The 25,118-nt window shown below is 43.5% G+C and overlaps 1 protein-coding gene across 4 annotated transcripts in view; it reads right to left on the reverse strand.

Annotated features, from left to right (window-relative positions):
• The window catches only part of DOP1B (DOP1 leucine zipper like protein B), a 735,954-nt gene that overhangs the window by 139,207 nt on the left and 571,629 nt on the right, over positions 1 to 25,118 (reverse strand). For all 4 annotated transcript variants that reach the window (XM_078656883.1, XM_078656881.1, XM_078656882.1 and 1 more), the window contains exons 32-33: positions 12,938 to 13,066; positions 1,656 to 1,792 (exon numbers count right to left, since the gene is read on the reverse strand). In XM_078656883.1, coding sequence (XP_078513009.1) covers positions 1,656 to 1,792; positions 12,938 to 13,066 — 266 coding nt within the window. The remainder of the gene's footprint in view (positions 1 to 1,655; positions 1,793 to 12,937; positions 13,067 to 25,118) is intronic.

The raw sequence follows: 25,118 nt of genomic DNA on the forward strand, positions 1-25,118 counted from the left end.
TTCCTAAAGACGGTGTTCTCAATTATATTGTTCTCAATATATAGTGTTCGAACCAAGAAGTTTACATACTCCTTGCTCAATGAGTAAGTGAATTGCAATACACAATCATTATTGTATAGGATATTGAAGTATTCAAGAAATTGATTTTGTGTTCCGTGCCATAATACGAGTAGGTCATATTGGATATATTGTACTGACAAGACTCATGGTTCAACCGTTTGAGCCCCTCCACTCATGCCCCTTTCAGTTCCTTTCCTGGAATGTGGCATTTTTGGTCGCAATCACTTCACTTAGGCATACAAATGACCTACAGGCACTAAACGTAGACAAACCCTTCTTCCAAGTACATAGGGATAAGGTTGTCCTTCGCACTGATTCCAAATTTCTCCCTAATGTGGCCTCCTGGTTTCTCTTTAATCAATCCATTGAATCCCCTGTCTTCTTCTCGCAACTAAACTCGTTTGCGGAACAGGATTCCCATACTTTGGATGTGAAACGAGCCCTTATACTACATTGACAGAATTAACCATTTTAGGAACGCACAACAACTCTTTGTTGCTTTCTCCAAACTCCATAAAGGGAAAGCCCTGTCCAACTCAGGCATTGCCAGTTAGATCGTGAGATACGTCCAGACATGTTATGCTAAAGCTAAAAGGACTTTGCCCATTCCTCCTAGAGCCCACTCCACTCGGAAAAAAGAAGCGTCTATGGCCCTCCTGGGGAACATTCCAATAGCTGACATATGCATAGCAGCTACCTGGTCCACCCACACACTTTTACAAAACATTACTGCTTGGATGAGCTAGCCCGCCAACAAGCCAATGTTGACCAGGCAGTGATACGTACACTTTTTCAATCTACTGCAGCACCGATGGGAGTATTGCTTTACAATCTATGCACTACATGTGTATCTACAGCCACACATGCTTCGAATTAAAAATGTGACTTACCCTGCAAGCATCTCTTGGAAGCATGTAGTGCTGGTGATTGACATGCACTCCCCCCCTGTTGTGGACGCCTGTGGCAGTTGCAGTGTCCAGTACTATCTCTTTTCCCTCTTTTGCATGGGCATTTCTCTATACACACCTTGATTCACTTTCCATCCTCAGTCGGCGTGCGGGAAAACAATTAAATATTGAAGTAGATGACCATGCGCATTGCCAACAAGAAGTCATTGTACCTCGTGATTCAAATGACTTCTTTGAAGAAAAACACCTTGCTCACATCAGGCACCAACACTCAATGGCAAGTAGAATTGACAGCATGTGTTTCTACAGCCACACATGCTTCAAACACATATTTTCTGTAAACTAAGCCAAAGGCAGAATGAATGCACCCATAAATCTAACTTCTTATGCAGCTAAGAAATACAATGAAACAAATCATGACGATGACAACTCATGCCTACACCCCAGGAAAGGTTAAGGTGAAAATTAATCTATAAATGTAATACGTTTACATTAATTTTAATATAGTCATCCTAACCAACAAATAAAATATGACTAGCTGTATTGGTTGGCCAGCAAGTATGAACAGATAAAAAAGAGAGGTGCTAAAACTTACTTTCCACAACAGTAACAACACACTATGGATGGCAAAATGACACAGAGACCAAAACACACTTAATAACATTTTGTAAGCATGTTCATGCTTACCAATTCAGTCACCATGATAGGCCACAGTGAGGTCAGGTGCTGTGGAGAAATCCTAAGCAACAATACTCGAAATAAGAGAAACATCTGGGCAGCAACTACAGAACTCTGTCCATATCGCAAATTCTCAGTCAGTCGCTCTAGCAAAACCAAAGAAAGTTACATTTAGAATTTGGAAATTGTAAACTTTTATTAAAACATTTTCAGTTGAATATAAGATACTTAATAAACACCAAAAGAATCAAATTGATTTGCAAGAATTTCTATTAATTTGATCTAAATCCAAACAAATTCTCGAATTAGGATCCTTGAGCATTAAATCGGAATAAAGCCAATAACTTTGCATCTATTTCTTGTGGTGAAACTATAAAGATTGTTATTCTGCACTGATACAATGACAAATTCATTGCAATATTTTGAGGGACATTGATAAAGGCTGGACATTACTCAAATCCTTTCTGGGGCATCTATTCCTTTGACTTCTTTTTTCTGTTCCACGTTCAGATAAAGGCTTGGGTGTGAGCTTGCAAAGCAGAAAATGCCTCAATTAGGTAAGACTAATTCTTATTAAAAGGAGCCTTACTGACATTCCTCACATAATATGCATCTATACGCGATGCACCCTCTACAAAAACAACATATCTGTTTGCTTTACTTAAAAAAAAGAAATAATAGTAATTTGTTTCCACTTCCCATGAGGGAAGATACATAGTCCGCCACCAATGTATCCATGGTTCTAAAGTCACTGAATCTTGGAGTAACCTCTGTGGTTAGGCTTGCTGAACATTTAAGGGAGGATGGAAGAGAGCTTAGTGGTAAGGACTGTGAGGAGAAACGTTAAGGGACCAATATACCTACTATTACTGGTAAGGCATTGTTGCAAACAGTGCACCAGCGTGTCATTGATGATAAAAAACACGGCCACCGCAAAGCTCTTTTACTGCAGGAGTCACTGCCTTGTGCCTTCTAATCACCTTTCTGCATGCATCAGTTTTGTTGGATTTAAGCTTCAGTGAAATTCCTGGTTTATGTGTAGTTTCATTTCCCAAATCCAATAAGACTTCCAAAGAAACAAATTGATACGGAAAAATCATCTCTTAAAGACATATGAAATAAAAGACATTGTTAAATATTCCATAAGTAGTAACAAGATTAGTCTAGCGTACAAAAAACATGCACATAATTGCCCCAATGTCTGCAGGCTGTAAATATAAAAATCATTTGGACAATTGCATGCCAGTGTATCACATTTTGACGGCTATTTGTCCACAGGAGAGGATCTGGCGTATTTGCTAAAGAGGGCGACTTTGGAACTAGGGAATCAGGTTCGGGTCACAGCAGGTCGACTTTGCGCTTTATAAAAACTGCAAAAAAATAAAAATATCTTCAAAGAAAGTCAATCTAAGCCCGGTGCTATCTGTATCTGATGCATACAAATGGGGTAAACGGTTTGGGTGAGGTGTATGTGTACTTGAGTGTGTGTTTTCATAGATTAAAATTAATTCAAGGTTAACCTCCTTCGGGGATCCTCTATTAAACACTATAAATGTGAGGAGGAAAGAGGATTATTTTGTATTGTAAAGGTTTTCCATATGTTTTGAGAACGACACTGTAAAAAATGAAAATTATTTTCTCTAACAGTGAAGAATAACACATAATTCCTGAGTAATAAAATATGGGAACTCACATGCATGTTTATTTGCACAACTAAGACCACAGGTGGAGGTGTGCTGCCTAGAAGCTAAAATGCTCAGCACTAAGGTGCATTGGCAGAGCTCTCCAGCATCAACACTCTCCGTTACCTCTGTAGTCCAGCTGCCTTAATGAGAATGCTCCAACATGGGACTTTGATAAAGAGTTGGTGGTTAGACCGCTCATATCCTTGGTAAAGATTTAAATAATCTTAAAGATGATGAAGACGAATGAAATTGGAAGAATTCTTTACTTCCAGTGTTCTTCTATTGCATGCTTCATCATGTCGCCCGAACAAGCACAAAAATGGTCTACCCCCGATACATTAGTCATAAATGCTTTCATGTCCAATCAGACCCTGAAGAACATGCATCAGCTTGTAGAGTGTGGCAAGTGGTAACAGACCTAAGGTACACTTGCTTATGTGTCCCAAATATGCAACTGGGCACATATGACCATCCCCAGCAGCTGGGATTGAGTAATGTAGTACCCAACCATTAGCACTGGGTATTTTCCTCTGTTTTCCCGCTACACCTGACAGCATCAGAATACTGTAGGTAAGGGTGCTAGTGTATGCAACCAGACTTCTGGCATCTCTCTCAGGAAATGCTGCTGATGGAACATGATCAGCAGGACCTCTGTGAACCAAAGGACCCTCAATACTTATCTTTTAATGTACTTCATGTGTGGCAGGAGACCGACAAATACAAACCAGGAATTATGGCTTGGGGTCTACCTGTATCCCTCCCTTAGTGAAGGCTAGAAGGAGGAAGGGCAAAGGGGGAATGTAATTGTATTTATATTCATATTCATGTGTATAAATTGTGAATTAGTTAAGGGCCCAGGGATGTCAAAGTGTTGCAAAGAAACACTAGGATTGCAGCTCTGCAGCTTGAGGCCAGATTCTGTTAATCTGTAAATCTATACTAATATAATAAAGAGAGAGCCCAAACCTTTGAGGCGGGTAATCTCAGGAACCACAGCACCAATCACAACACCCAATACAGCATTGGAAAGGACAGTTGCAGCAGATGGACATAGGCTATACAGCTGGCCACCATATACATTCGAAGGGTAAAAGAACCTTAGGGGCAAAGTAGTCCCTTGTGGGGGTGGCCGTTCTGCTTGGGGCGTGGGGCGTGTGCGTTGTGGTGGGGTCGTGGCCATACACCGATGGGCGCGGCATTCGCTACGTGTTAATACTTCCTTGTGGCAGTGTGCGTTGTGCTGGGGGCAGAAATCAGGTAAAACAAGCGTTTGCAGGGATCTGCTGTGGGCATGTGGGGGCGTGGCCAACGCTACGTGTTAGTACTTCCTTGTGGCCGGGTGCGTTGTGCTGGGTGCGGAAATCTGGGGGCGGAAATCAGGTAAAACAAGCGTGTGGGTTGTGCTGGGGGCGGAAATCTGGGGGCGGAAATCAGGTAAAACAAGCATTTACAGGGCTCTGTTGTGGGCATGTGGGGGCGTGGCCATACAGCAATCGGCGCGGCATTTAACGGCCATTCGGCAAAAAGGGGGCGCGGAAATCCTGCAAAACAAGCGTTCACAGGACTCCATTGTGGGCGTGTGTATACCCGGACAACGTCGGGACGGGCTGCTAGTCCTAAATAAATAGAGAGGAGATTTGAAAAGTTAGTCCACGATTCTGTACTTTTCCATGAAGGTATATCTTTCCATGTTCTCTGGGTTCCCTCGGGTATCGCCCATAAGCTACTATCATTCTTTCTACAGGCCCTTAACAAGAAAATCGACATGACTAATACAATGATAACTACAGATGGTCAAAAGATGACTATTGTCACCTCCAGGTGCTTCAAAATGGTGAAGGCAGTCATTCTGAATTCGCCATCTAAGTTTCTTTCCACATTACACCAATAGGAAATATGGTGTGGAATATGTTTCACTAGGTGGAGTTATATAACATCGCAGCAGAGGCTACAACTACAAATGTTTAGAGGGATCATATTCTTTACTACGTGTTCAAAGTCACTGCGACTATAGATCAAAGGAGCTCCACATTACGTACAAACCTTGCAACTACCAATATCCTGAAATGGTATCTAGATGTGGATAAAATGGGACAAGAACTATTCTTACTAGAGTATGTTGTAGTGGTAAAAACGTACATCAACGTTTAACCGTTTCCTCAAGCTGCACGCCGGTAGCTACTAATACTAATTTTTTGAATTGAGATCTAATGCGTGGTGAATGTCTAATGGCCTGTTATGTAGATAATGAACTACTAATAATAGAGAGTGTTTAAGTCATAAATAATTATATATTTGAATAAATAGAAAATTGCTAGGAACCATTCCCTCTATGGTGTGTTCTGTGGTCACAGAATGTATTGATATGAATGAAAAGCACTGTAGTAATGGATTTAATTACATGTTCTGAACAACTGTGCACATTTTGATTAAATGTGATATAAACAAACATGCAAACATTTGGCTGTTCTATGATAAATAACCACCTAGCTTATGTGGCTAATTTAAAATGGGTATGATACTGTTCTGTTCTAGGCACAGGGGTGACCTATGGAACTATTAATGGTCTAGGGCACTGTTCCACAATCTTTAAGAGAAAAAGGAGAATTCTATGATGAATGGGGGCTCTTCTGTAGATGGATTTATGGCTGCAGTGAGATTGATGTCTCCTTTTAACAGATTATTACTGTGCTAATCAGTTACTCTTGCCTACATTATGGTTTGCTATTCATTAGTCATGCTAAATAAAAGGATAACAACCTAAGGATTAGTTACTTACCTGTAATCCTAGTTCTCTTCCAGGGGTATACTCATTAAAGTCATAAGCACTGAATTATCTCCGCCCATGAGCGGGAACCCGGAACACATAACAATATACATATATATGTGTAAATATATCAAAAAGTACATAGTACTAAACTAATTATACACATATACATGTATAATAACCATAATATGCAGCCTAACATATATACATAGGCTAATAAAGCCAACATTACACACGTTCTGAAGCATGAAAATATGCTGAATATAAATGCAATAAACAGGCATGAGCCCAAAATGCATTTCATAACCATGAAAAAACTTTTATTTTCATCAAAGAACCTGTTGTAAACAGTTATTAGCCTACAAGGCTGCATATGAAAAATTGTCTGTGTACAGAAAATCAGACTGGCACCCTGCCTTTAAGGCCCCAGAGAATCTGCACACTTTGCCTTTAAGGCCTCTAGGAGAACTCTGTTCCCATCATGCACCACAGGTGACAGTTAGGTCAGTTCTTTTGTACGGTACAGTAAACTTTTAGCAGGAATCTGAACTTAAAAACTTCATAATACATATTGAAAAAACTTCAATGCTACTGCTCGCCCGGGGAGGCGGGACGGTGCTTATGACTTTAATGACTATACCCCTGGAAGAGAACTAGGATTACAGGTAAGTAACTAATCCTTCTCTTCCAGGGGATACTCATTAATAGTCATAAGCACTGAATAGAGTAGCAAGCTCATACCCACTAGAAGCGGGCGAACAGATAAATGCATAGCTGCACTTTTAAAAATACAGTGTTTAACTAGAAACAGAAAACAAATTTCTGAGTGATGCTTGTCCCACTTGTGCATCAGCCTGCGCATCAGAATCCAAGCAGTAATGGCGTGTAAACGTATGCACTGAACGCCAAGTAGCTGCTTTACATATCTCTGACATAGCCACATTCCTAAGGAGAGCTGTGGTAGAAGCTTTCCCTCTCGTAGAATGAGCCCTAGGTCTACCTGATGAAGACTTGTGGGCTAGCTGATAAGCCAGTAAGATACACAACACTATCCATCTAGAAATGGATCTCTTGGATGCTGCCAAACCAGTATTCGTAGGACCATAGTTCACAAACAAACAGTCCGTGTGTCTCAACGACTTCGTTTTATCTAAGTAAAATTTCAAAACCCTCTTTAGATCTAATGAATGCAAAGTCCGCTCAGCCGGACTTGAAGGGTTTGGAAAGAAAGTAGGCAATGTTATGGATTGGTTAATATGAAAATCCGACACCACCTTAGGCAGAAAAGCAGGATGAGTCCTGAGCACCACTCTGTTTCCATGAAAAACTGTGTACGGTTCCTTGCAACACAGAGCCTGAATTTCGCTCACTCTACGAGCAGAAGTGATGGCCACCAGGAATGCTACTTTCCAAGATAAGTGTTGCAAAGACGCTTTATGTATGGGCTCAAATGGTGGACCCATCAACTTAGTCAACACCACATTAAGCTCCCAAGGTGGAGAAGGAGACCTGACTGGAGGAAACACCTTCCTTAACCCCTCTAGAAAATCCTTCACCACAGGCATCCGAAAAAACGATATCTGTGTTGGCGATTTTCTATAAGCAGTTATTGCAGCAAGATGTACTTTGATAGAACTACACTGCAAACCAGACTCAGCAAGGTAAAGAAGATAAGGCAAGATCACCTGTTCTTGACCATGAATAGGGTCAAGACCTTTACTCTGACACCAAAGGTAAAAGCGTTTTCACTTAAATCCGTAGGATTGTCTTGTAGAAGGCAGCTTTGCCTCCTTAAGAATGTTCATACACTCCGGATTCAGCTGTAAATGCCCGTACTGGATGACTTCAGGAGCCATGCTGCCAAGCGCAGGGAGGGCAGATTGGGGTGAAACACTCGCCCCTCCTGTTTGGACAGAAGATCCGGGCGACAAGGCAATCTCCTGTGTGGCCTGATTGACAACTGGAGGAGATCTGGGAACCACCACTGGCGTGGCCACTCTGGGCAAATCAGTATCATTCTGGAGTCGGTCTTGTACATCCGGTTGATCGCTGCTGGTATCAACGGTGTCGGTGGAAAGGCGTACAGCAAATTTTGACACCAGTCTATCAAAAGGGCATTCCCTTGAGACCCTTTCTGGGAGAACCTGGACGCGAAGACGGGGCATTTTGTGTTTGCCGCGCCTGCGAACAGATCGATGTCTGGTGTTCCCCAAGCCTGGAAAATGCTGTGCGCGAAGTCTTTGTTGAGAACCCAGTCGTGCGCTTCGACGAAGTCTCTGCTGAGGCCGTCCGCCTGTGAGTTGAGACTCCCTGGTAGGTGAACTGCTGTTATGGACAGGTCTTGTGCAAGTAACCAATGCCAGATGGTCTGGGCTTCTATGGACAGAGTCCTGGATCTGGTCCCCCCTGCTTGTTTAAGTAATACATGGTAGTTGTATTGTCTGTTTGTACCAGGAGGGACCGAGTCTGTAGAGATAGAGCCAGGGACTTGAAAGCAAGATGGACCGCTCTGAGTTCGAGTAGATTGATGTGATATCCTTTCTCGAAGTCTGACCATAGCTCTTGTAACTGCAGAGGGCCCATATGTGCCCCCCAACCTTGGAGAGAGGCATCTGTGATTAGAGTCTGCGTTGGTGGGTCCTGATGAAAAGGAACTCCCTTCATTAAGTGTGCCTTCTTCATCCACCACCGAATGGAATCTCTTGCCGACTGTTGGAGATGAATTCGATCCTCCCAGCATCCCGTCCTCTGTTTCCACTGATCTTCCAGACACTGCTGCAGAGGACGCATCTGCAAACGTGCGTTTGGCACGATGAATATGCACAATGCCATGGACCCCAGGACAGAGGATACTTGCCGAACTGTCGGACGTGCATACTGGAGGAGAAGCACGCACTTCGCCTTGATAGATGACCATCTCTCCTCCGAAGGACACACGTTTTCTTTTTCTGTGTCCAGTTGAGCACCCAGGTAGTGGATCTTCTGGGTGGGATTCATTATGGACTTCTTGTAGTTGACTTGCAGACCCAACCTGCACATGAGTTGGAGGCATATCGATAGATGCTCTTCTAGTAGCGATGGGGATGAACTCTTCAGAAGCCAGTCGTCTAAGTACGGATATATGAAAATCCGTCTCTTTCGAAGACAAGCCGCAACTACCGCCATACATTTTGAAAATGTTCTGGGAGCTGATCTCAGGCCAAAAGGGAGGACTGAGTACTGGTAATGATGAGCCCCTACTTGGAACCTGAGGAAGTTGCGATGTTTTCTGGATACCGGAATATGAAAGTAAGCATCTTTCAGATCGATGGAGCACATCCAATCCCTTTGGTGTAATTGAGGGAAGATCTGATGAAGAGCCAGCATTCGAAATCTCTCCTTCCGAATGAATTTGTTCAATCGTCTCAAATCCAGAATGGGTCTGAACTCCGTAGCTGGACCTTTTTTCTTTACGAGAAAAAATCGAGACTACAGGCCTTGACATCTCTGTTGATATGGTACTGGTTCTATGGCGTTCTTCTTCAGAAGGACGTTCGCTTCCTGTTGCAAGCGCTTTATATTCCACTGAACCATCTTTAGAGGACGTATGACAGGAGGTGGCTTCTTGAATCTCAAAAGGTACCCGCTCTGAATGATACTCAGCACCCATCTGTCCTTTGTGATTTGCTTCCACTCGTCCAGATACCACACAATACTTCCTCCAACCGGAGTGGCACACGGTTGTGGAAGAAGCATCCGTTCATTATTTTTTAGGCTGCTTGGTAGCAGATGATTGCTGCCTGTTTCCATTGCCTCTGCCTCTTCCAGGTCGTCGCTGTTGGAATTGCGACCTCTGTTGATTCTGGCCTTGATTTTACGAGGACCAATTCGTCTGTTGGCCCCTCTGCTGAAAAGATCTTTTGTCAAAGGGACGAAAATTACCCCGATGTCTAAATTCTTTTTTCTTTTCAAGACCGACGGCCTTCAGGGTGTGATCCTCCTTAGGGAGTTTATCTGCAAAACGAGCCACTGAGTCCCAGAGCAGACGATCATAGCGGCCCAATAAGGCTGACGCACTGGCCACTCTCATGACCGAACCTGAGGTGTTGCACATTCTTCTCCCCAAGGAATCCATACTCTTACTATCCTTTTCAGGTGGAGCAGAAGAGGTAGATGCTGCAGAATGTGCTTTTCTGACTGCCGCCACAATAGGTGAATCTGGAGGAGGGTCAGAACGTAAAAATAAGGGATCTTCTGCTGGAGCCCTGTACTTCTTTGCAATCCTAGAAGGACCTGAACCCACCGTGGCCGGAGTTAAGAATGTTCTCATTGCTGGCTCTATCAACCCAGGCACTAACGGCAGAAGAGGCCAACCAGTCGTCTTGTGATGCAGGGTTTCAAAGATGACTGACGTTGCTATTTGGGGAACTGCCATCTTGATGTTGAACTTATTCGCCCCACGACACAACACATCATTAAATGTGCCCAAATCATCCACTGGAGACACTCTGGACGGAGAAGTAGATGAAATAGTGGGAGAATAGTCTCTATATGAAGATCTTAAATAAGACTTAGATGACGTAGAAGATGGTGAAGGAGTCCTACTCCGCCTCTGAGGAGTTGCCGATCGCTGCCTCCTTCGTTCCCTTGAACGTGATTTCTCTCTCACTAAGGACCTCGAGCGTGATCTTCTATGCAGCTCCGTCTGAGGGACCGGAGCCCTCATCCCCATCAGTCCTGCATCTGGACGCATCTTCCAATGTCTCAGGCTTTCCAACCACCTCGGTGATAAGTTAATAGGCCGCCCTACACGCTCAGGTGAAGCCTCAGGTGACACCTGCACAATATTCAGTCCTGTTGAAGACTTGGAGGCTCTGGAAACTACACTGTGCTCAGAAACCAATGAGCCAGATGGAGTCCGTTGTCTGGGCACCAATTGTCTGTCATCCGACACCTGCCCTGAGGTTGAGCCCGAATGAACCACCACAGAAGAGTCCTGGTGCACTATCTCTTGCCCCACCGCAGACCTGTCGTCTTGCTGGTCTCGCGGAGAAGACATATGTTCTGGACTGATCTCTGACCTCGACAAAGACCTAATTGAGGTCCGAGAGGCCGGTCTTGATAGTCTCGACGCCGACCTGTGTTCAGGTGGGGGAGACCTAGACACTCCATGCTTCGAGCCCAAAGCAAGCTTCGACATCGACTTATGTCGCGATGGAGTCCTTGATCTTCTCTTTTTAGGTCTCGACGTCGAATCCCTCGACGCCGTCCTTTCTCTCGACGTCAACCTCTTCTTCGACGACGTCGTAAGTCTTTCTCTCGACCTCGGTCTATCCTTCGACGTCGACACTTTCTTCGACGTCGACACACCATCCTTCGACGTCGACACACCATCCTTCGACGTCGGACGCCTCTCTTCCCTCGACGTTGATTTCTCACGAGTCTTCGACGTCGAACGTGGCGCCCCCGAAGTCGTCTTTACAGCAATCGACACCAGATGTCTCGACGTCGAGAAGGATTTCGACGGCGACTGTCGAGACGCTGAACCTTGCCTCACCGGCGAAGTTCTCGACGTCGACGGAGCCCTATTCGACGCCGACAATGCTGACGGCGATCTGGATCTCGACGTCGACCGCACCTTTTTTGACGGCGACGCTCCCTGGAGTCGATTTTTCTTAGTTCTACCTTCTGGAGACGCTGATCTTCGACGTTTAGGATAAGAAGATGGCTTAGCAGATGATAATAAGCCCTTGGAACTCTTCTCACCATGGTTTTCTCTATCCAGAAGGCCCAGCAACCTCATTTTCTCCCTTTCTCTTAAAGTTCTACTAGAAAGGTTGAGGCAGTGATAACAATCTTCCACCTTATGAGAAGCTGGAAGACACACCACACAAACAGAGTGTGGATCCGTTTTTGACATCTTCTTCCCACAGGAAGGACATTTGTAAAATAAAGGTGGCATTCTGACTAAAAAATCACCAACAGTTAGTCAGAACAAGATATTAAACACCACCAAAATAATCTTTTGCCAAAAAAAGGTAAGAAAAAACCAACTTCTGACAGAAAAATACTACAAATGAGCAGAGCTCAAGTTCCAGGTTCCTCACAGAACAAGCCGGAAAAAAGAACTGACCTAACTGTCACCTGTGGTGCATGATGGGAACAGAGTTCTCCTAGAGGCCTTAAAGGCAAAGTGTGCAGATTCTCTGGGGCCTTAAAGGCAGGGTGCCAGTCTGATTTTCTGTACACAGACAATTTTTCATATGCAGCCTTTTAGGCTAATAACTGTTTACAACAGGTTCTTTGATGAAAATAAAAGTTTTTTCATGGTTATGAAATGCATTTTGGGCTCATGCCTGTTTATTGCATTTATATTCAGCATATTTTCATGCTTCAGAACGTGTGTAAGGTTGGCTTTATTAGCCTATGTATATATGTTAGGCTGCATATTATGGTTATTATACATGTATATGTGAATAATTAGTTTAGTACTATGTACTTTTTGATATATTTACACATATATATGTATATTGTTATGTGTTCCGGGTTCCCGCTCATGGGCGGAGATAATTCAGTGCTTATGACTATTAATGAGTATCCCCTGGAAGAGAATGCTGTTTTACCCTCTGCCAAAAAAGAATACTGTCCTTATGAAAATAAACTCCAGTACCCGTATCATTTATATGTGTTAGACTTGGGAACATATAAGCAATGTGCTTTAAATTAGTGTTGTTATGCTTGCACATGCGATCTTATTAAGAAGAGTACTCAATTAAATAATGTGAACAGCACTTCTCTAAGGATAACAACTCCTGCTCAGCACACCTCCTGCCCAATCTAAAAATAGTAAAATGCTCTACCTTGTATCAATGGTAGGAATAGATGATACTGATCAAGCTCCCCGCTGAACACTGCAAAGGCTTGGCGCTTTAACAGCATGGCTTTCTGCTCATTGCTCGGGAAAAGTTTCAAGGAACTGCTCTGCATACCTGCAACAAAGTCATTTTGGAAAACATGAAAATAGGTTAGTTAACAATGTTTCTTTTCTGGCTTAAGGTTTGACACGTCATAAACCGAATAAAGTTTGACTTGACTTAAGGTTTGATTTTTTAAATACCTACACACTTTAGGGATGGACATTATTCATTTTATTTCTTCAATCAAAGGCAGGTTAGTTCGCTAGAAATTGCAAGAAATAACCATGACAATGTTACTTGCCTGCAACAATACTTCTCCAAAAAGGGTAGCAACTATAGCCAGAGACATCATTCCCTTATGGATTTGTGGTGTGTCAGAGATACAGGTATGTTTTTCTCAAATAATTTTTAAAATAGATATGATACAACAATAGTACAGAAATAAAACAGGGCCTAAACACAGTAACACTCTAACTTGACCTGCTAGCCTCCAGTTCAACCATTATCGGTGTATTAGCCATTGTAGAAAGCTCAAGCAAAATAAAAAAAATGTCATACACCTCCAGTGCATATTGTACTCATTTAGACATTAGGTGGTCATAGAAACTCCCTTTGTCTCGCTCTCTCACGCCCTCTCTGAGGAAGTATATTAGTAGATTAGCTCATTGACTTTATTAAGAAAGCTAGAGAAGATGAATATTTACAAGCTATAAGGATTTGATTTTGCCCCAAATGAAGCAGAATTTCCCAAGGCAATTTTACCCTTGAATGGGAATTGTTTGATGTTGACATATCAACCAGTCATCTACAGAGGGAGACATTGCAGCTTTTCTAAATCTGAAGAAACTCAGTTTTTTAGCCACCATTAACAATGTGGAATGAACTAACCAGAGTTCTATTCCAGTTTAAGAAAGTTTACATAATGGTGCAATAAAATATTTTGCCTTCTTCAGTCAACAATCAAGTTGTGTCTCTGAAAATCTTCTGTTCAATTTGATTTTAGTTTAGCTAAAGTCCAAAATAGATGCTCCACTGTCTTTATTACATGTCTAGAACCAGGCATAACCCTGAAGACATCAGCAATATAGTTTATTCAACTATAATATTTTCAAAATAATACTGACCGCTGCAAATAGCTTTTATTGTATATCTAGAGTATCTGTAGTAGACAATTTAAAAACAGCTGAGCATATCTCACTTGAAAAACATTGGTCTAATACAATAGGCGGTTTTATCATATTGTTAGAGTAATCATGAACTTGTGAGGAATTATTCCATAAACTAAAGACTGAGAAGGAGGTATAACTCCATACCACTTTTGAGGAGTTGTAGGAGGAGTCCATTTGGTCAGATTGAGTCAAATGCTTCCTAGTAGTTGATAAAGCATGCTAATATTTACCCTATATAATTTTTGCGGACACATTTATTAATGTACACAAAATGAAAATGTTGTATGTAGTACTGTGACTAGTGACAAATCCTCTGTGAATTTTGTATAAAATGTTAATGTTACCAGTGTTAATCCAAATCCAGTTGATTATGAGGGCACAACACTTTCGAGAGGTTACTAACCTATTCAGATGCCTTTGTAGTTCTTGAGATCTAGATGCTCAAGGATTTTGTAAATAGATTTAAAATATCACTCATATCACCCTCTGGACAACTCATCTAAGCTGAGTGAAAGATACTATACACTATTATTGATTACAGTGAGATGGTGACCAATGTGTGCAGTATTATGCTTCTATACTATTCACTAGTCACTAGTGAATAGTGAAGACAGGAACAGCTTCAGACCCTCCAGAAGAACTTGGCTGCCAAGGATAATCTAAGGGTATCCAACCTTTTCACTAATAAGAGCAACAAAATTGTCCAGAGCTACCAGAATTATCAGTGCTGTACGCTTGAGGAGAGTACATTAGTGGTCACCCTATGCAAGATTACCAGCCATGATCACCTCAGTGTAGGATTGCTAGCAATAATGTAAACAAGGCTTAGTCAGTTTGGAATACCTCTACAAATATAATACATAACAGCAACAGCTGCAATGTACCCTAGCACAAAGGGAATAACATGTTAGTAATAAGTCTCCCCAAACTACATGATTTATCATCCAAATATCAGCTTTTAATAAATATATTTGTGAAATTATGGGTTTTAAAAAATACCCATTTTTGTCTCAATTACACAATTTTAAGTTTTAGTATGCACATATTAATTCTAGCAAGTATACATTTCTAATTTAGTATGCTGGACTGCACACAGGAGAGCTACTCACAGGTAGCTGGAAAGCTACCAGTAGCTCACGAACTACTAGCTGGAAAAGCTGAACCATTATTTGGCTATCCCCCAAGTTGAGGATACAGGACAAAGAGAATAACAATTGTGTCATTACACAAGTGGTAAAGATAAAATATTTCACTGATAGACAGCTTCGAATGGCTTGAATGAACTGTTCCTCCGTTACAAAAGCCTGAAATTGATTCTAGCAGTCCATTCATTTCTTTTGTTCTAACTGATGGTCCAACAAGGCTGAAACATGTCAAGGGTTGCTTGTGGTTTCATACAGAGGTGACCAGGCTAGCACTTTAGGGTGGATTGTCCCCTGCTGGGCAGAACAAAGATTGATTTGTATGGTTGCTCCCTGAGTCTGTAGCGGCATTGTGAGCAAAAAACAGAGCGGACTGTTACTCAGCCCACAGTAATTACCAGTGCACAAGATTAGTTGAAACATTTCAACAATATTCATTCCTCTCAGCGAATAATGCTGAGTGAGACGATATGCCTTTGATTGTACATCATCAACTGTGTCATCACTGACATCACTGGATACTGAAATGGTCTTATCCCAGAGGTCAAAGGACACCATTTTGGGCTGTGTCCAGCATGTCTGGGTTCAGCACATGGACGTTAGCCAGGCCTGCATTTCGGATCCCTTCTCACACAGCTTGCTGACTTTGTCTCGTGGGTTCTGAGCTAAGAGGGCAGTGTCCAGCAGGTTCTGGGCTCAGCACATGGATTTTAGCCAAGCCTGCGTTCAGGATCACCTCTCACACAGTTTGCTGACCATGTCCGGTGGGTTCTGGTCTCAGAGCTTGGTGTTTTGAAATGCCATGTGCTGAGTGAACTCTGGCTGACACATTGCACTGACAGTTGTCTCAGCACAGGGCCTAACCTGTAAATGGAGTTGGAAGGATGAAGTGCTAGTGTCAGCAAGTAATGTCTTTGTTAAGGGTATTCTAGCTATCCACTATCAATACCAAGCTTTGTGCCCATTACTGTTAAAAGACTGCACTCCCATTTCAGTTGCAGTTTTTAAATGTAGAAAAGATCTGAATTGCAACAAAGAGGTGAATAGAAGATGAAATTCTTGTAGCAACGATGATGTCAGTGAACACTTTAATGGTGATGTGCATGTGATATCATCAGGGAGACCATTTTTAATGTAATCTTTGATACCTTCTATGAGGAAAACATCAGTATTTTGGGGGTTATGGTTGCATTGCTCACAATAACTAAACATTTCAAGGGTTTTTAGGTTTTGGACTGTAACCATATTAAAATGAGCTTTCAGGAGACTCAGTATGATTAAAAACATTTTTTTAAACACGTTACTTAACATTAACTTTGCCACACATAAAGTGGGTGGCTCCTAGAAACCAGTGGGCATGCAATTAGCTTTTCTCACTATACAAAGGGTGTGAACTGGCAAAGAGACATGGCGTTGAACCACACACTTTGCACGGTCACTTGTCCTCAAATCCCAAAGAACATCATCTTCATCCAAACCCAGTAGGCTCAAGGTGCCTGCCCCAAAGCAACCTCACCATACAGCCTGCATGAACACTTTTGGCTGCCGAGCATGGCTGACTAAATAACCTGACCTCAGTACCTGACTGGTGCAGGTTGTGGGCTTTGGGCATGTAACACATGCACTCTCCCTCCCAGCAGGTAGGACTTTGGAAGTGCCGGCACTGTGCTCAGAGTGTGGCCTTTAGCAATGCCATGCACCTACTACTCAATATTTAAGGGGTACTGTTAGGAGGGCACACGCTCAGACACCTAGTCAAGATTACATGTTTTGGAGATATGGTCCACATATATGAAAATATAAAGAAGGTTTCCAGAGGATATACCGCTTGATTCACTCCACAAAGAACTACAATATGGTGAGGTTTTGAAGTACAAAAATATTGTGCCAATGTGCTGGTGGCCTAACTACAGCTGTAACTGTATGCAATAAAGTTTGTAAGTCCACTAGGGATCTTGTTGATGGTGACAGTTTGTGAGGTGACGGCACAAGGGACAGGAGACAGAGCCTCCTTCAGACTTCCAAGATAGGTGTATGGAACTCCACCAACTACCTAACTTTCTCCTTGTTTGACTAGGCCTTGCTTGCTGAGTCATCCTAAAACACGTGGAATTATGTGGATGACTGCAGATAAAAATGGACAATATGAGTTAATTAGAGACATTTGTTAACCCTTATTTTCCCAGCTGGCAGTGAAAAAGAACCTTCCCATTAATGGATTTAATGTATGAATCTTGGTGGTCAGATGACTCTTATTTGGATGATCCAATTTTCTTTTTTTTGATTAGAAAATTGGACCAGCAGTTCACTGCCAGTAGACGCCCAACCTTGATATATGAAGAGCTGCAGGGCTGATCTGCAAAGATTTTTGTTCCACAAACTAGAGCTTTAAAAAAGTAAGAACATCTAAATCAAGGGTACGGCACCACTACTAACAGACAAATATGTGTGATTCTCGCTTGGAATGAATTATGAAGACATTCCATCCAATACATTACTCAGATTTAGATACTTTATAAAGGCTTCTTCACAACTTTCCCACATTTACCTACTTTCTTTCTGCCACTCTCTTGTTCTCACTTTTGCTCTCTCTCTCGCATTCCTTGTGCTCCTTCCTTATATTCACGTTTTAATTCTCAGTCATGAATCCTTTTGTTCTCGCCAGATTGAAAGTGATCTTACTCTGCCCGTGTCTCTCTTACAATTTCGTTCTCATTCGTCAATCCCCCCCATCCCCCCGCAATCTCTTTCTCTCTAATGCTCCATTCAATTTCCTTCCCTCTTCCTTGGAGGTTTGCCCTTTTTTTGTTTTTTCTTATTTCTTGCTCAGTTACCATTTTACTTTCTCACCCCCTCTCTACTTCTCACTGCTACTAAACCTGCCTTTCCAAACTCAAACAGGTTAACTTAAATAATCAAACCCAACCTCTTACCCGCCCACACCGTGCTTCTGTTTTAGGGGATTTGGAAGTAATGGATATATGCCAATGGCCTCTTGTGTTCAGGGTACCTTCGCTCTTTCAGCTTTTGTTGTAGATCTGCTCTACTGAAGCTGCTTCATGATCTTCTCAGTGATTACCAATCTCTCACTCTGGGTTAGTTTGTCCTGATATCACTTTTTTCTATAGTGTTTGTGCAGTACAAAAGTAAATCCCCCAAAATAGGCTTTCCCCATGCATAAAAAAACTCAATATGACGGTTGTTGTGTGGCTCTCTTGCTAATATTCTGAATTGCCTTTTTTGCCTTCGATCTTGAACACATGCTTTTCTGATGGGTTGGAAGCTTATTTTGGCAGTTATCTCCACATCCCTGGGCAGGTAAAAACAAATGGTAAATATACAAACATACAGTATTTATCATTCCTGCTGGACCCAGCCCTTTTTGCAGGGTTATCCCCAAACGTGTTGCTTCCTTCTTCCTATTATTTCTGACCTGTTTGTGTTCTGGATTTAGTACTCTGGGCACTTTACCACTGCTGATCAGTGCTAAAGTGAATATTCGCTCTGTCTAAATTGTGATTCTGATTGGTTATCATTGACTGGCATATTTGATTTACTGGTAAGTCCCTAGGAAAGTGCACTGTGTGTGCCCAGGGCCTGTAGAGCAAATGCTACTAGTTGGCCTGCAGCACTGATTGTGCCACCCACACAAATAGCCTTACAAATGCGACTTGCCACTGCAGTGTCTGCACGTACAAATGTTAACTGCCATGTCGACCTGGCACCCACTTGCCAGGCCCTAACCGTCCCTTTTCTTACATGTAAGTCACCCCTAAGGAAGGCCCAAGGTACCCCCATGGGCAGGGTGCAGTGCATGTTAAAGGTAGGACATGTACGGGTGTGTTTTGGATGTACTGATAGGGAAATACTAAGTATATAATTTTTCACTACTGCAGGGACAAGCTCTCCCATAGGCTATCACTGGAGCTGCCTTGTAACATTTTACAAGTGTAACTTTCAATTGGGAACAGCTAGAGGTTTGGACTTTCTTTACTCATAATTTAACTACACCCCTTTTAGTAACGGTGGTTTGTAAACTGTGAGTTTGAAAATGCCACTTTCAGAAAGTGGGCATTTATTTGTTTAACCATCCTCTACCTACTTGTGTAGTCACTCTCTGGGATTAGACTAACAGGGGCTGTTTGTGCATTCACTCTAGGTGTGTAATCCCCTTACCCTGACTAGAGGGTCCCTACTTGGACAGGGTGTACACCACTGCAAACTAGAGAGCCCCATTTCGAACATTGGTGGCCAGCGGTGAGGATTGAACTTGCATTTGTACTTGACCTGAATCCAAGGACTTCTGGCTACCATTCCAAGGTCAGAATGAACCACGTCCACGTCCTTGCACAACTTGGGGAGTCTGCGCAGGACGGTGGCTGGGATATGGCTGACGCGTTTGAAAACCCTGGTGAATACCTAAGGGGAACTGGCAAGACCAATTAGAAGAATGGTGAACTAAAATTGCTAATGGCGTACCTTGAACCACATGTAACACCTGTGGGCAGGGAAGATAGGGATGTGAAAATAGGCATCCTGCAAGTCCAACGCTAGAAGCCAATCTCCATGGTCTATGGCAGACAAGACCAGAGCCAACGTGATCATCTTGAATTTCTCCTTTTTGAGGAAGAGATTGACGGTCCAAAGGTCCAAAATGGGCCACAAACATTTATTCTTTTTCGGTATCAGAAAGTAGCGGGAGTAACAACCACGCCTACTTCTGAAATCTGAAACTTTTCTATAGCTTCCTTGGTCAAGAGAGCTGTAACTTCCTCTTGGAGTAATACTAGTTGATGTTCCACTAGCCGTTCTTGTGCTGGCTGTAAAGGAGGAGAAAAAGAAAGAAAAGGAAGAGAATAGAGTTCCTGAATGATCTGCAAGACCCATTGTCCAATGCTATGGCCCTCCAGTGGAGGAGATGGTGTTGAATTCTCCCTCCGACTGGAATAACATGTCCTTGCAGAACCAAACTAGGACTGCTTGGAGGCTGCAGCTGCCGAGGGCTGGGTGACAGAAGACTTCTGGCTACCATTACGAGGTCGGAATGAACCGCATCCACATCCTCGCACAACTTAGGGAATCTGTGCAGGATGGTTGCTGGGATGTGGCTGATGCGGTTGAAAAGCCCTTCCATTGTTACGAAAAGGACGAAAGCTAGACTGGCCACGAGGTGTAAACGAGAAACCTACGGATCTGGCCGTAGCACGAGTTTCCTTTAAGTGCTCCAAGGCAGAGTCTGCTTTCTCATCAAAAAGACGAGTCCCCTCAAAGGGCATGTCCATGAGGTTAGCCTGGACATCACCCGAGAAGCCAGATGTTCTCGGCCAGGTGTGGCGCCGTAATGCCACTGCCAACTAAACTGTTCTGCACAGCGATTCAGTTATGTCTAAGTCACACCTGATGGTGAATGTTGCTGTAATTGCCCCATCCGTAACTTCCTGGGACCTGTGGCAGCATTTGTGCAACTGGTTCCAAACGGTGTGCGAGAAACGGCCCAATAAGCATAATGTAATTACCGACCACAATGCCAGGCAGGTAGAATAAAACATCTTCTTCCCAAGTGTGTCCAACCTCGTGGATTCCCTATGTGGAGCAGCGGAAGGGAATGTGCCATGGGACGTTAAATCCTGAACCACCAAGCTCTCAGGGGTGGGGTGCTGGCTGGGGAACCTTTAATCGCCTGGTGCAGGGCAATGGCAGCGTGCAATTGTTCTGTTCACCTGAGTCCTGTGCTAGGCTTGGACGACGTGCCTAGAAGGAAATCTATTAGTGCTTTATTAAAGAGCAAAAGGGGTTCGGACGTGGAAGCCCCAGGCTGAATCACCTAGGTCAAGAGATTAGTCCAGACCTGCGCCGAGCACAGCTCCAGGCCAAGGATCTCTGCTGCCCTCCTCTCCACCATAGCATAAGATGCCCCCTCCTCCATAGTCACACTAGGTGGAGAGAACATACCGGTATCTGGAGATGTGTCCAGTCCACTGGCTTCTCCAAGATCCTCATACCAGACCAATTGTTCCCCAAGAACATCTAGCTGCTGTTTAAAGGGTCCATGGACCCCTCCCAATCTTCATGCGTGCCTGAAACTTCTCAAAATGCACAACGTCGCGTAACCTATATAGGCGTCTCTCAAGTGCGCAGACGTGAGTTACTTTTCACTTTTCCACACCAGAAGTGCAGTCATAAAGTGAACTTACTTGTGTGCGTCACAACTAGGACCCTGAAAAGAGAGCAATCCTAGCCCTATCAAATGAGTCCGGATAGCGAGGAGGCATGGGGGGGTTTATTAAGAAATCTGTTAAGCTAGATATTGTTTCTACCAGATATTGTGTTACCGGAGGTAAGTAACTTGTTCATCTGATAGACTTCTAGCTGCAGATTCCTTACCTTTTTTTTTGGAGGGGGGGGGTTATAGTGCAAACTAAACCTGAAGGTATCAGAGCACTTTACATGTGCACCAGTTGCATTACAGACGGACACATTCATTTTTGTAAGGAACAGGGAGATTAAGTGATTTGCCCAGAATCACAGGATGTTGAGCATTCCTGCCGAGACTCGAAACCGGTTCGACCGCCCTAGCCGTTAGGGCACATCTTCTCCCCACACCTCTAAATATATACCCAAGCCATACCATTCTAGCGGTGGGCTGCAGACAGATTTTCTACACTAAAAAGTTGTGCAGAACCAAACGGACGAAATGCCTGTCCCAGTGGACCTGACCGTCCAGGCAGTACTGCATGCCAAACGTGTGCAGGGACGCCCACGTTGCTACCTGGCAGATGTCCAGTACTGGCCACCCGAGCCAACGCTGTGGTTGCAGCTTTTCCCCTGATAGAATGGGCCCGCCATCCCTCAGTAGGCTGCTAACTAGCCAGGGCATAGCAAATTTATTGCAGATAACAACCCAGCACAAAATGGTCCGTTTCTGCACTGCCAAACATTTTTTTTAGCTCCCACGTATCCCACAAAGAGTTGGTCATCCACCTGGAACTCTTTTGTACGGTCATAGTTGAACAACAATCTTTTTTGGGTCCAGGCGGTGGGGATGCTCCTCTTCCCTAGAGTTATGGGAGGGAGCAAAAAATGTGGTCTGGGTGACTGTTTGACCCAGATGTAATGGGGTCACCACTTTTGGTAAAAATGAGGCACAGGTGCGAAGCACCACCTTATCCACAAATGTCATCAAGTAGGGAGGCTTGCATGATAAAGCCTACAATTCAATAACAGATGTTATTGCCACAAGAAAGGCTGTCTTGATGGGAAGCAGCTGGAGTGGACAATTGTGCAATGGTTCGAAGAGAGCACATTTAAGGTATGTGAGAACCAAATTAAGGCCCAACTGCGGCATGATAAAGGGTGTTGGTGGCAACATATGTACAAGCCCTTTTAAGAACCTAATTACAATAGGGGACATGAATAAAGAGATTTGGTCTGGCAGAGCAAGAAAGTGGACAGAGCAGAGAGATAACCCTTAAGAGTACCCAAAGCAGAGTCCTGCTTGCTAAGGTTAAGAATAAGTCTTAGTGGAGGGCCACCAAGTCACCAAAATAATATCACATACTTCGGGTTGAAGGTCAAAAGCTATCAACTGTCGCCGCTCAATCTCCACGCAAGGAGACGGACAGTTGACTGGTTCTGGTGAAGGACCCTCCCCTGCTGCTGCAACGGAAGATCCTCCCATAGAGGTAGCCTGATCGGAGGAGTGATGCTCATTTGAAGCAGCTCTAGAAACCAGACTCTGCGTTCCCAGTCTGGAGCCACAAGAATTACTTGTGTGTTAGGAACAACAAGGGACCCCAATTCAGTCAGCATAGGACCTCGGGGAGCATACTTTTTAGAATAACAACGGTCCCATGCATACAAGTTATATGCGAAACAATAAATATAGACAGAATCAAATCTATATTTGGAGCGACATATCCAGCCGGACAGAGGTCTTCAAATTTACTCAATGAAAAGTTAATTCATACAGAAGGAATACCTTCAACAAATCACCAGTGTGGGGCACAAGCCTGTACCCAGACACTATCAGATCAAATACAGAAGGTTGACAGAGAACAGGGAAAGGGCTTTTTAAGGCAAAAGTAACGTTTTCTGTTAAAGATTCAAGTGTACAGAGATATCAAAAAAGCACCATTACATATACATCACATATAAATCAAGTTTTGTATAAGGTGCAAGACAGGTCGACGGCGTTTCGGTCCCACTACTTAATCATGGGGACCATCATCAGGACATTTAATAAATGCCTTAACGTTTTTAAGCCTCTAAATGCCTAAAGAAGGGAGTAAGAGAAAAGGTATATATACATTTTAGAAACATAATCATAGAATTAGTTACATAATTTATCAGGTGACTTTAGGTGAAAAGTGAGCCTAATTAAGTTATATATACACAAGAAGGTAAAGTTGTGAGAGCCGCCACGATTTGTGCCATGGGACATGTCTGCGGGGGTAGAGCCCGCTAATCATTTCTATAAATATACCCGGGACCGTGTGATAAAAAAGTGGGAATAATTCCCTCAGTTGTGCCGGTAATGTGGGCGGCGCAGTAGGGTGCAGAATCGGCGCAAAGACTATCGCAGTGGCCGAAGGTTGTGCATAGAATTGTGCCCATAGTGGTTGAATGCGGGGCAGCCAGACCGGATTACGGTAAAGTCCGTAGCTGAATAGGTTCAAGCTTATTGTGCACTTATGCGATAATGCGGCGAGTGCGGGAATCCAAGGCGCGGAGGTGGATGCTCAGGGGAGCTGGGGGGCTTACCGGGGTAGTAGGACCGGTCGGTGCAGGCAATTGATTGGTGGCCTAGTGAAGGTGGAATAGCCCTGCAATAAATAAGGGAGGGCATTATTAATTGAAAGACCACGTCGCGGACTAAGTGGTTTCGGTCGGCGAGTGAGGGTTCTTACCACAATCGGTCATGATGAGTTAGAACCGCGTTACAATAGTGTAATCCGGCGGTACCAGGAGTCTACCTGCAGGTAAAAACGGGCCGTTAGGAGATTCACACGGGGAGAGGATAGCTGGAGTTAGTAGCCCAAGGGCTGTTAGGACTTACCGGGTCAGTCGGTAGTTCGGTCTGTTTCCTGGCTTCCTCGTGGGGAAGGAGGCGGTGAAGATAAAAAGGGGGCGGGAGGGTTCTGATTGGGTAGTGGTCCCAGGACTGTGCAAGGGCACTAAAATAGATGACGGACACGTGCCTAAGCGGCCATATTGGTGGGAGATAAAAGTGATTTTAGCTAAGTGAATAGTGCGCAGTGAGGGTGACTAAAACATGAAACATTACATTTCAAATGACAATTAATGAAACAAGAATAACTTGGCATGGAGGAATAGTCACATTGTATGCATCTGGGAAGCCCTGATCAGAGCGTTTCAGTTCAAATGTGAGTCAGACTTTAAATGAGGGCAGTCCAATCCTCTTGAAGATTTAGTCCAGAGTTTAGGCTATCCGTTTTCAATATCCATTTAAGCTCTTCCTTGTTGAGCATTCGAGTCAGGTCACCACCTCTTGGTGGAATGACAACTTGGGTGATTACAGTCCAACGAATTTCATTCTCTGTGTGCCCTTTGTTGGAAAAATGTTCGACTAGGGAAGCATTTGATGTACCACACCGGATCCGGCTCCGATGTTGGGATATTCGTAGCTTGATTTTCTGCTCAGAGAATGAAATTCGTTGGACTGTAATCACCCAAGTTATCATTCCACCAAGAGGTGGTGACCTGACTCGAATGCTCAACAAGGAAGAGCTTAAATGGATATTGAAAATGGACAGCCTAAACTCTGGACTAAATCTTCAAGAGGATTGGACTGCC

The sequence above is a fragment of the Lissotriton helveticus genome, chromosome 8, assembly GCF_964261635.1.
Source record: "Lissotriton helveticus chromosome 8, aLisHel1.1, whole genome shotgun sequence".
Classification (NCBI taxonomy): domain Eukaryota; kingdom Metazoa; phylum Chordata; class Amphibia; order Caudata; family Salamandridae; genus Lissotriton; species Lissotriton helveticus.